This window comes from Streptopelia decaocto, assembly GCF_964273445.1.
Source record: "Streptopelia decaocto genome assembly, chromosome: 4".
NCBI classification, from domain to species: Eukaryota; Metazoa; Chordata; class Aves; order Columbiformes; family Columbidae; genus Streptopelia; species Streptopelia decaocto.
The window spans coordinates 35,648,093-35,661,636 of NC_138658.1; the positions used below are offsets into that span (position 1 = coordinate 35,648,093).

The following is a 13,544-nucleotide window of genomic DNA, read 5'->3' on the forward strand; positions in this document are numbered from 1 at the left end:
TCTATCATTCTCATTCTCTTTCTATATTTGAATCATAACTAAACTGTTAATATTAAAGGACTAAGCTATAACATAATTTTGCTTAAAAAGACCTCTAAGCATTCCAGTTTATGTTTTTCTTAAGCTAACAAATAAATGATGAATACATTCATCTTCAGAATTATGCACTACTGTCACTTGAAGCTTTTACTCCATTTACAGTTCTTCCCGTACACAAAATACACACACAGATATCATTTCCAGAACTCAGGTAACACTTTGTAGATCCTTCTTTTTATTTTTGTGGGTTGTCAATCCAGTATGCCATCACACATTCCTCCTTTCTTATTAAATATAAACAAATCTGGACAGTTGTAGCAATTGCAACTTTGCTTTGAATGTCTGATCACCACTACAATATGACTTCAAAATTGGGTATCCCATAAGTCTTCAAAAATTCCATACTTGACGCTCTTCCAGTTAAGGTAAGTACTTCAAAAGTGTGCAGGGTTGGCCCTGGCTAATAGCCAAACTCGCACCCAGCTGCTTGCTTACTCATTCCCTCACAGCCTCCCACAGGAAGACATAGGGAAAAAATAAGAGGAACATGAATAAGAAAGCCCATGGGTTGAGATAAAGATGGGAAGATTGCTTACTAATTACCATGGTGGGCAAAACAGAGTCAACCTTAGGAAATTTAATTTATTGGCAATTAAAATAAACAAGTAATTACTAATTTGCGTGGTGGAAAAAAAAAAAAAAAAAAATAAAAAAAGACATACATTATTAAAACAAGAGATTTCTTCCCTGCCTTCCTCAGGCTCAACTCCACTCCCAGCTCCTTGAGTGATACAGAAGGTTGGAGTGGTATAGTCAGCACACAGCAGTTTCTCCCTGCGTCTCCTTCCTGCTCACCCTTTTGTCTGCTCCAGCCAGGACTCTCCATGGGTTGAAGTCCTTCCATATAAACCTGCTGTGGTGTGGGTTCCCCACTGGCTGCTGTGGATAACTGCTCCACCTCCTCCTACTCCAGCCTTGGACTTCCCTTTGCTGTTTCTTGCTGTTTTTGTTCTCTAATCCTCTGTCTCTGGTGTTTAATGCCCTTATCCAAATGTCTTCCCAAAGGTGCCAAGAGTGTGGCTGAGGAGCTCAGTTGTGCCCTGTGGTGGGTCCATTTGAAATGATTGCAAGTGTGTCCAGCATGGGCTATCCTCGGCCTCTTCCCTCAGAGGCCACCTCTGCAGCTCCCACTGCCAACATCTGGGCACCTGCACCCAGTACATGAAATTTCTCTGTGGTTTGTTTTTCAGTTTTCATGTTGTTTGGTTTCTTTATTTTTTTTTTTTTCATTTTCATACTCACAATTCTCTTTTCACATCTGCAAATACAGTCAATTGAACCTTTCAGTTTGAAACTGAACTGTTAGCTTCATTATTTCTATTCATCATTTCCCTTTTATTTCTCTGTGTCCAGATGCATGTTCCTTTTTCCATCTACAGCACTCCATGTATTATACTTAGAAATGATTAGTAAGAACTCCAAATCATTATTTACAAGCATCATGAATATTTACAGAAAGCTAACAAATATTGCAGAAAGGAGCTTGTGAACATGAGCAAGATACTTTTGAATGTCAGGCACGTGATTAATACCAAACTAAAAAAAGCAACAATTATTCAACTGAGAACTTCTCAAAAGATGCTGGTTTTATCCAAAGACTCTTAGAGCTACCATTCAAGCAAGATGAGCTTTGAAACTGCCCCTTATTTTACAAAGCACCACTGCAAGCAAGCTGAATTTACAAGCAGAACTAAAGTAAAAACAGAAAACAAAACAAAACAAAGGTGAAGTACTACCTTAGAAATAAAAGCATCCATAAGAAAATGAAACAAAAATAAGCAAACTAGATATCTGATTGTGGCAATATTCCACACATGTAACAGTTCTAGTGATCTTGGACTCACTTGCATCAGAAAGCAAGCACAACTCCCCATGCAAGCGTTTGTCCATGTTTTGCTAACATACCATGGCCAAAGTAAGCATACCCACAAGCAAGCAAAAGACAGCCGAAAGCTTATGTGTAGAGTTTTGTCAGAAGATGTAATTATTTTTCTAATTTTCTATTTTGCTCCACATTTTGAGGTCATGGCAAAGTCAGGTGGTAAATATTTGCCTCCCTAAAGAAAAATTTCTAAAATATACTAATATTCACTGATGATTCTTTCAGAAGTACCATATATGCTGGATATTCACTAATGATTCTTTGAGAAGTATCATTTACACTGCTGAATATTTGGAGGAATGATGTAGACAACCAGTTTCATAGCCAAATACTTATTTTGGGAATTTTCTTTACTGAATTATTAGACTATAAATTTAGTACAAACATCACACTAGTAACAAGTCAGTATTAATTTCTTAACATGTTCACCTCTTAGATTTCTTCTTTTTTTTTTTTTTTATTTTATATGTTTGAAGACTGTATTACCCTGAATGTACAATGCTGACTGTATTTTGGGATACAATTTTGGCTTCATGTGCTTTTATTGCTATATTTATTATTTTAAATGCTCTGTGAAACATCTTTTCTCTATATTTAACAACAAGGACTTGTATACACAGTAAAAAAACAAACCAAAACAAAAACCAAATAAAAACAAAACCAAACAAGCAAACAAAACATCAACATAAAAACAAAAACAAATAACAACACATACAAAAAAAGACCAACAAAAAAACCAGACTGAGTTTGGCAGGCATTTAATTTCCATTTCTTTTCATTGAAACATTAGGAGTATAGAGCTTGTTACATATCACTTTTCTGTTCTTTATTAAAAGTTTTGAAAATAAGCTGTTAAATAGAGTTTTGCCTTACTTACATTGATATCTTCCAAATCTAAGCTGTTCAGAATGACATTGTTCCTCTTCCAGATGATGGGAGGTCTCAGAGTTCCCTGGATTGCACAACTTAAGACAGCACTTTGTCCCACCGTTGCTGCAGTGGTGCTTAGTTTTTGATCTTCAGGCAGATTCAGCTGAACTACCTCTGCAAAAGATATATTGTTTGTAAGATTAATGAGCATGCAGCTTCAGAAGGTTAATTAGCATGCAGGTTTTGTAAACTGGTAATTTAAGGATTTTAATTGGAATCAAAGTAAAAAGAACTTCCAACAATCACAGGAAGTTCAGAGTATTTCAAATAAAGGTCAGCATGACATTTCAATTAAACTGACTGACAAGTATCACCCTGTCAGAAGAGAAGCATTTAACATGAAAATGAATTTCAGAGGTAAGACTGTCATAAACATGACAACGTATCCAAAGTCAGATACCAGAAGTTATTTGACAGTTGAGGCCAATGCAGTGGAGTAGTCAGCACCTTTGTCTGAACTAAGATGGCAGCACTGTTAAAAGAGTCATTCATAGGAGTTCATTTCCAGAAAAGAAAAATACAGATGGTGCTCAGATTACAAAACACACAGGACTGAAACTGAAATGTGAATGCTGCATTCAGAATATAAAATTGAAGTACTATGTTTCTATTCTGCCAAGCCAGTTTTTATGGCGATTTTTCCTTAATATTAGTGAACACATGCTTTCCAGATCACACAGACATTAGTAATCTCTCCCATTTCAGTCTCAGAAGAACATGCATTCCTCCTAACACAAAAGTTGATGTAGTTCTTTAAAAAACAGTGTTAAAACTCTAAATACAAAAAAAAAAGAAAAAAAGAAAAAAAGAAAAAAGAGATAAGCAAACACCACCCCCTTAAAAAACCCAGAGTACTCTATAGCATCAATTCTGAAACAGCTCTGTCTGGCAAGGAACAGAAGCAACAACAAGGATGGACTATAGCACCTGGCAGAAGTAGAGACTACAATACTTTGTAAGAGTTAATGACAAACTTGAAGTAAATGCAGTGCATCACCTGAAAAATTGTGTATTATCTCAATATACAAATATTTGCCATCTATTTTTTGCATTTACAGTGAATACAATAGAAATTGCTAGTGCTGATAAGCTATTTAACAAAGTTTGCTAAGCCATTTTCAATTTATTTAGCAATACCTAAAATACCCTAGTGTAAAATACCTGTAAATTAGTAAATTTAGATGAGGCATTTTCAAAAGTGTGTCATGGTTGTGTGTGTAGGGTTGGAGAGTGTGTGTGTTTAGGTTTTTTCTTCAAGATAGACAAATTGGTAACACGTTTAGAAGCAAAACCACCAAGAATACACTCAGACACACATTCTGCATAGATGCATGCATATGAGAAAATTCAATAAATATGAGAAATTTTAGGAACATAAAATCACTTTTTCACATTCACTGTCTGAATTATGAGAAAACTTCAATATCACTCCTGAAAACTAGCCAACATTTTTAAAACCAGTGCAACAAATTCCTAGTCACTTTATATCCTGTGAGAATGAAGAAAGGTTTTGGCATGGTACTTGAAACATCTAAAAACATGTGTGATTACAACATTATATGTTTTGTTTCTTAAGTAAAGAAAATCTTAATGAAATTAAATTTAGTATGAATAAATATGATAGTAAATACAGAGTATATAGTCTTTAAAGGAGAAGTATTTTTATATTCAATTTAAGGAAGCCTTTGCCATACAATTTTGGAACAAATCTGCTTGATGCAAAAACAAGTAAATAAAATTAATTCTAGGAGAGAAGTATTCTCAACACTTTCAACTTAACAATATGGAAAGTACATCTTCTATTTTTCACTGCCCCTGGTATTTCATATTGCAAGAAAAATAATGTATGACTTTAGTAACTACCTTCGTACCATAACACAAACTAAAACCAAAGTAACTGAACAAATTTCAACAATTTCAACAAGAAAAAAAAGAAACTGTGGGAGCATCCATGTTCATTTCAATCCAAAGAAAAACAATACAAGACCAAAACCATCACCACTAATTTTTCAGGTAAACCAGAATTTCATCATTACTCAGTTTTTCAAATAATTTAAATATTTTGATGTGTAGCAGCAGTTTGTCTCTTGCAATTTTCTCCACTAATCTATGCACTAACTAGCTCTAATAATAACTTCTATGTCCCACAACTGATTTGGACACTTACATAAAAAGAGAGTGAGTGATACCCGTTAATTTGATGATATTGTATACTCTTCCCTCTTGTGTAATTGCCCATATGTGAGAGGATGAACAGCTGAAACTTGTCTTTTCGCTTGTGGTGTGCACAATTAAATATAACCTATTAAAATTCTACATTTGTAAGGATTTTTCCATACGAGACGTATGAGAGCTATATAGGAGTTGAAGATCATCCAAATTGTAATTTTTCCACTCCGCTGCTAAAGCATGAAAAATCTCTAGGTTTTTTATCTTTCTTTTTAAGTAAACTACAAAGGGCATCATGTATCTATTGTCTTTCAATTACCAAATTACTTTAATATAAGACAGACATTATCTTTCCATTACAGCAAAGCAGCAACCTATAAGCTAGCTAAGATCCTTTGTAAGTTCTTTTTAGCCTCATAAAAGCAATACTTTGTAATTAACACGATTTTTTATTATTCCAAAATGAAAGCATCAGAGAGACATCTCAGTATCTTCAGAAAGCAAAGCTTTCTTGTTCTATAATTAAACTCAATGCTTCAATTTTGTGTGATTATAAATATTAATTTATATTTAGACAACAACAACAAAAAAGACCTGATTAATTTATTTTCTAGCAGGAATGTTCTATGACTCAAAACTCAGGTGATGCAGCTCAACAGACATGCTCAAATAAGACTGATTCATTTTTATCTGACACAATGTCTTACACTAAGCAAATGTAAAGATTAACTTGAATATTGTACTATATACTACAGATTTTTTTAATTTACTTCATCTGTGTGAAGCTTTTCAGAGATGTTTCTTCAGACTATCATGCAGACTTCCTGAGACCTACCTGAATGGCTATGGAACAATTCAAAATTTCTGGTAGAGAACTGATAGTACTAATACTTTGCATCTTTATAGAATTCACTATGCAATTATCTCAAATATTCTGATATTCCATGTATAAGGAGTAATTACACATGTTTTCAAAAGTCAGTTAGAAAATTGACTTTTACAATTATAATTCAGAAGTTAATTCAGGAAAGTCACACAACAGTGATCATGACATCACGTTCATATTTCATAAAATTAAGAATGCTACCTGGAACTGGTCAATGCACTGATGTTACATATTTCTGAAAAGTTGTGAAAAAAACAAACACTGATATTTACAATTTTGTCACTGCTTTCCCTCAAAGTTCTGAACAACATTTAAGTAAAAAAAAAAAAAAAGTAATATATTATACAACTATGTATATTTTAAATAATTATTTAATAAAAAAATATAAGTTACACGATAATTTGTCTTATTTTCTAAAGATAAAACTATTGTATGTATTTTCTCCTTAATGGTGGGGGGAAAAAAAAAAAGAACCACTACCACTCAACTCAAAAACCCTTAATTCTACAGACCTGTACCAAGAGAAGAGTTATTTGACAAATGACTTCCTGAAAAACCCTGCTGATGAACTGTCTGCAGCCAGGGTGGAAAGGGCACACACTGATGTGGGGGGGAAGTGTCCAGTGTGTGCCGAGTGCTCTCAGGTGCACAGGGCAGCATCTCTCATAGCTCTGGCTCCATTACATGCCCTTAGAAAAGGCCCAGGAACTCAAGAGATGTATTTGCCATCTCTTCCCTTCTCCCTAAAAGAAATAAACCTGGTTCTGAGAGCAAATGATTTTTCTTTCCAGAGACTGAAGTGATGTCACTGGGATATACCACCTGCTACGATGACTCCAAGCTTTCCCTCTATATTGCCCTTGTAAAGCAATGATAATTCTTTGAAGTTTAGTCTCACACATTTTGTTTATTTAATTTTAAGTGAAAAAGCAGAGTAAAGCTTTCAAAAAAAATGGAAATGGAATGAATTCAGTTTGTTAATATAACACCAAGCAAAAAAAAAAAATTGGATATTGTTGGTTACAGAGCAGTAATATTATACGTAAGAAGCCAGTAGGCTTTACCTTCTATGACTTGTCATTATCAGAAGCATGAATGCTCTACTATAGTATACTGTACTAATGACACTTTGCAATTCTTCCAGGTACAATATCAATCTCACGCACACACCCCCTGGTTTTAGCTACAAAAAAGTCACTGGATACATTCTTTCAGCTAAAGGGGAGAAAAGGAAAAAAAAAAAAAAGAAAAATAAAAGCTAGAGGTATAGTTACGAGGTTGTCCAATTCCTCTACTACAGTAATCCAATTTTTTTTTTTTTTTTTTGGTAAGGGTATTAGTGAAAGCATAAAATAAGTTTGCTTCCCAGGAGGCCATTGAAGAACTTCCCTAATAACTCTCAGAGTGTTCTCTTCCTATTTCATTAAAGACATATCACCTTCCTTTCAGCCAGCTCCTTATTTTTATGATTTCTCTACTAACTCCTGGTGCTTTAGTTGACTGAACAGGTTCTCATGTGGCATCATACCAAGTGCTTTACTGAAAAGGATGGAAATATTTATTTTCTCATTGCTTCTTGCTAGCTGTCTAGAATCTATGTTAGAGACTTACTTTTGTTTCTCCTACAGTTAAAATTGGATCAAAATAAGACAAGTTTTTCTATTACATTTTTATACATATTTTCTGTTATAAATATCGTTATGGTATCTTTCTAAAATATCTTCAAAACTTACTGAAACCAAATGCAAAGTAACATCACTCCTACTGAATCAGCAAAGAAATAAGACATTTATCAGGTATCTTCTGTTTCTTGAGGTATGTTTTGTTTTAAAATATATCATATCATTGATATACATCACTATACATCATTGTTACCTTTGTTTTAAAGCTTAAAGTGTTTGTTCATCTCTGTTGCATGTCCCATAGACAGGTATTTTTGGAAGATATAGACAATGCATTCAAATAGCTTTCCCTAAATAGCTTACAATGTAAAATACATGAAGACACATACAGTGAGTGTGTGAGCTAGAGCTTCTAGCTCTACATGCAGTTCACTTTAGGAAAATTTTAAAATTTATCAACCAATACAAGTGAAAGCAGTTAAGCATAAATAATTCTGAGGAAGGTATTACAATACTTCAAATGATGATCAATATGAATAGAGTGTACATGCTTAAATTTTCTTAGTTTGCCCAACATTTAGTAATTAAACTGTGAAAGGCAGGAAAAGGAGTTTTCAAAGCTGACATTTTGCAAAAATATCCCAAAAGCAATAGGGATAAATCAATAATGGAACCCTACTTTATGTTGAATTTTTTCAAGAGTCATACAGCTGGGGTTATCATTCTTTGTTTAAGTTAAGCTATATTGATATTCTTGTAAGCCAACAGATAAAATGGTATCACTGTATTTTCAAAACATAACAGGAAGGGTAGGGTAGTGCTAGGAAAAAAAAAAAGGTGATAGCTGTGCAGTGCTTTGATCAACCTTTTTATTTTCTTAATCCTAAATACAATGAGTGCATTTATAAAAATAGTTGTTACATTTTTATTTATTTGAGTTTTCTGAGGAAGTTAAAGAATAGTGAAAGCTGGGCTCTTCAGTTCTCTGCCCGTACATGAAAAAAAGAAATCTTATTTCCAACTCCCTTGATGGCCCAAAACAGTCGGTAGGGACTGTACACAATCATAAAACTATTTTGTCATAGGATACCAAATCAGGCCACTAGGAGGAAAAAGACTGAAGCACACGAGATTTCTTGAGATTAAATGGTGCCTTACTGTGTCTTATGACCAGTAAAGAAAAGTCACAATGTCATTCTGAATAAAAGTTTTTGAAAGCTAAAATGGATGAGAAAATGTTATATTGGGACTTTGTATATCACTTTATAATTGATTATCTATTAAAGGAAAGAAGATCTTATGCAAATGCAGATTGTTTCGGTTAATTTAATTCCACTAACAAATATACATTTTGAACCCTCTCACTTACTTAAGTTCTATGTATTTATTCATAGCAGCCACAAAACACACTTTTGAGTCTGAACTAATAAACATTACACAGACTGGTTCCCACTATCTAAAATTAAGACCACATTAAGCCTGTCTTTATTTTCTTTGCCTATTTCAAACCTAATTTAAAAGCAATCACCTTTTAAAACCAAGCAAATAAGTTTCATCCATGTACTACAGTAAGCTCTGTATTTAATGGACAGCATTACTTGCTGGTTTGAAGTAGCTGAAATGCAGCTAGGTAATGTGCCATTTTGTTGTGGTTTAACCTGGCAGGCAGCTAGACACCACACACAGCTGTTCACTCACTCCCCTCCCCAGTAGGATGGGGTAGGGAACTGAAAAAAGGTAAACCTCATGGGTTAAGATAAAGACAGTTTAACAGGACAGGAAGGGAATAATAATCATAAATATATATATATAAAAACCAAGTGATGCACAGGGTAATTGCTTGTCACCTGTTGACTGATACTCAGCCAGTTCCTGAGCAGTGGTTACCACTGCCCAGCCAACTCCCCATGTTTATATACTGAGAAAGACATCATATGGTGTTGAATACCCCTTTGGCCACTCCGCGTCAACTGTCACAGCTGTGTCCCATCCCGGTTTCTTGTGTACCACCAGCCTCCATGCTGCAAAGTCCTTGACTTAATATAAAACACTGCTTATCAACAACCCAAACATCAGTGCATTACCAGCACTCTTCCCATACTAAATCCAAAACACGGCATTATACCAGCTACTAGGAAGAAAATTAGGTCTATCCCAGGCGAAACCAGGGCATTCTCCTCTTCTGGCATTGATCCCACTTTCCTGAAAATGGCATAACAAAAGCTTTTTCATCAGTGTCGTTTTGCTGTTCTTTTACATCAATTTTAAAATCAGTACACATCACCATTAGCATGACAAATTTTGTAATTTTCTGCTGTATCTTCTGATTTGAATTTGTTTTAAACATATTACTCATGTATTTAGTAGAATGTTTCAGGAGAAGTAACAGAACATAGTTCATGAGTGGCTGTTCTCTAGGGTCTTATGCCAGCAAATGAGTCTTTCTGTTCTCATAATCCATTTAACAGCATACAAGGAAAAAAAAAAAAAAGCATAAATAACCTCTTCAGGACTCCTTAATGTTTTAGCTGCAGAGTTTGGATTAAAATTCAGGATGGCTTATTTCCAGCCTTATGGCCAGCATAGCAGGAGATGCTACTTTTATATCACAGCATTATGGTTGCTATTCAAAATCAAAAGCTCTTAACAGACTTACCATTATAATGAACATTTATTCATCTTTCATCTTTGCTGAAAAGAGACTTGAAAAATCACCTTTTGTTGACAATTATAATATTATGATAGTTCTAGTTTTTAGGGAGTCCTGTACAAACCAATTCTGTGCAGAAAATTAACAGAAACTATAAAAGCAAACACAATCTTCTCTGAAGCTTAACTTATAATACTGGCCAATGAGATTTAATGGAGTGTGATTGATAGGTCATGCTAGGAAACATTTATTTTATGGAAGAACTTAAAGCTTCTCTGAAAGACAAATGTGAAGCAAAAAGCCCATGGTTTCTATTTCCTCTGACAAACATCGAATGCAGTATTCTTTATTAAATTACCTAGAGACTTTAAGGATGCTTCAGGTTTTCAAAATTAGGATAAAGTAGAATATTTCAGCTGACCTCTTGCTTTGGTGAATTTAGCATCAAATTCTTTTATTACTGAAACAGTTTTCATTTTCTGATTTTGTTAGGACCAAAATGACCATTTAGGCAAATTTCTTAAAATAAATAAATAAATAAATAAATAAATAAAAAATTCAGCTGAAATAAACAGACTAAATAAAATAAACTTCATAACAGCTTATAGATGCATGCACTAACAAACTGTTTATAACTAAAGCAAACTCTATAGTTCTTTGGAATACAAAGAATGGGTATACAATATGAGAAGTATGAAACTGAGAACCTGAACACTAAACTGGTAGATAAATTCAATAGAAGGGAGAACTATTATACACCAGCAAAAGCAATCCTTTGAATCTAGATCAATGGGCTCTAAGTTGACTGGGCAGGAGAGATATGATGGAGTAGTATTAAGTAGTATTATCAACTCTGTCCTCTTTAACGGAGAAAAATTCAAAGATTAGGAATTCTTAGGAAAGGAGCTAAAAGCAAACAAAACCCACATAATTTTGCCCCATGGTTTGTCCATGTGAATACCATATGCAGCTCTGGGTCCTCTGCAAAACAGACAAAATTCAGATGATAACGAAGCATGATAAGGGTATAGAACAGTTTAACTATGAAAAAAATGATAATAGCTTTGATTTTTCTTTTACAAAACAGATAATATAGAGGGCTTTGACAGAAGTTTACAAAATCACGATTGTCATGAAAAAGCTGGAAAGCTTTTCAGATGATGGCTCTTGTTTCTCCTAAGACTGGAAAGCCATCAAGATAAGTGAGTGAGAGGCCAGGTTCAAAATGAAGGCCAGTAGTTTTCGTGCTTGAAGTAACAGAACTGAAAAAAAACTCTGTCTAAAGGATATTGTGGATCCCAGAAGTTTAAATGTGCAGGAAGAGATCACACAAGCACTTTGAATAGTATGAACAAATTATTATGATATTATACTTACACTTCCCTAGAACTCAACTTAAGTCCATGGTTAAGGAAAAAGTATTTGGACTAGCTATGCCTGGGACCAGAGCAGCCATTTTTATAGTCCTAAGGCATACTTTTTTTATTTACATGGAATTCACCCATCAAATGTGATTTCTAAGTTTTCTTTACAGTGTTTACATGCTCTAGTTTTAACTAAGTGAAACGTAATTTAAGATATTTTAACAGTTTTAATGAACAAAGAAACTTAGCTGTAATACAGCTGAATTAATAAACAGTACCTCCCGAAATTAAATTAAATTAATAAAAAGCTACCTCCCGAAAAATAATTTTACTCAGTAGGTGACTTGACCCTTCTGATATTTTTAATTTTTCTTAATAGGATTATCTCTGCATTGCTTACATATTACAAATCCTTGTTTTAACAATTTTTTAAATGTGAATGAAGGCAATTGTTATGAAAATCAGCGATAATCACTTTTTAATGATATCTAATTCACAAACTGATAAAACTAAAACAAAATTTCAAAGCTCATTATACATGTGTTTTAAACTTCATTCTTATTTTAAATTAATTTTACTTTCTATGTCCACCAAATCAAACTCCCCCTCAAGACCTTGTATTTCTCACAAGTTTGCATAGACTAAAGCACTCAACAGGACTCAAGTTAAAAATGAGTGCCACAAGGACTATAATGATTCACTTAAGTCTTTACAAAAATCAATAAAACATATACATTCACTTGATCTGCAGAGGCACCATTCAGGAAAATATGAGAAGTCATTGATTCTTTAAAGACTCCCTTGTCATTGTATACAGAAACACAGAATGTTTCTATGCAGCTGTGGGCTGCACCTCATTTAATACATCACACAAGATCAAGAATTGCCAGAAGTTCAATATTAGCAGCATTGACTGACAACCCAAAGATATTCACTGGGTTTCTTCAGGTGACAACCCTATCATGGTTACTTTGTATTAACACCTGAAACAGATCAGACACAGAGAATCCTTTTATGGACAAGAAATGTATGAAATAAACTTGTAAAGATATACAATTCAAGTCTGGCTAAAGCCGCTTCAAAAAATATAAAGGAATATCTGTATGCATTAGTTTTTTTCTAATATTCTTGTATCAGTACTACAGGAGTACTAGGGAAACCTGAGCGTGTTTTGAAAACTATCACTACTGCTTACGATAAGGATATTTACTATAGTGCAGATAAAGGCTTCATTCTACAAATTGACTTGGTATGAGAACCCTTTGAAGTTGTAAAGACCATTCGATTCTGAGCCTAGAGGAAAATGCAGGCCAAGAAAGTCAGCTCATGATCTACATGGCTTGAAACTCTTCTGCTGCAGGGGAAATCAGTTAATCTACTCCCATAACATTGACAACCTGTTTCTCATAGCTGGTTTATTAAGCATAAGAAAAACAATACAAACTTTGCACATCTTGAATGACAGACTAGTTCTTTCTCTTATGAAAAATAAGGAATTTAGCTGTTATAAATCTACGTCTCTTGAAGAGACAGGAAATCTCTCTCCCTCCTGTTTCTACTATCATCTCACCAGACTGAAACTGCCTGCCCAACCTTAACGTATCCTCTCAATATGTTCTGTAACTGATTTTATGCATCATTCAATGAACCCTAAGGGAAATTTCAAAGTTATTGTGATGGGTTAAAATTTGATTTGATGCATGTTACTGGAATTGCTGATCTGAAAGTATTCAGATATGATATCTTAGGTTTATGTGTATATATAAACTTGCAACTTTTATAGATTCAATATTCTAGCCAAGAAAGTAGTATCAAAAGTTAATTTTGAAGCATGTTTAGAATAGAATCTCAGAGTAAATGAAACACTAATTTCCTAATAACATTTTCACTTTTCTATCCCATTTTAAAGATTAAGATTAGGAAGATATAACTAAAACACAAA

At 33.9% G+C, this 13,544-nt stretch overlaps 1 protein-coding gene across 1 annotated transcript in view; it reads right to left on the reverse strand.

Moving 5' to 3' along the window:
* FSTL5 (follistatin like 5) overlaps nt 1-13,544 on the reverse strand; it is a gene marked incomplete at its 3' end in the record, with an annotated part of 301,118 nt that overhangs the window by 90,045 nt on the left and 197,529 nt on the right. The window contains exon 7 of the mRNA XM_082051029.1: nt 2,859-3,025. Coding sequence (XP_081907155.1) covers nt 2,859-3,025 — 167 coding nt within the window. The remainder of the gene's footprint in view (nt 1-2,858; nt 3,026-13,544) is intronic.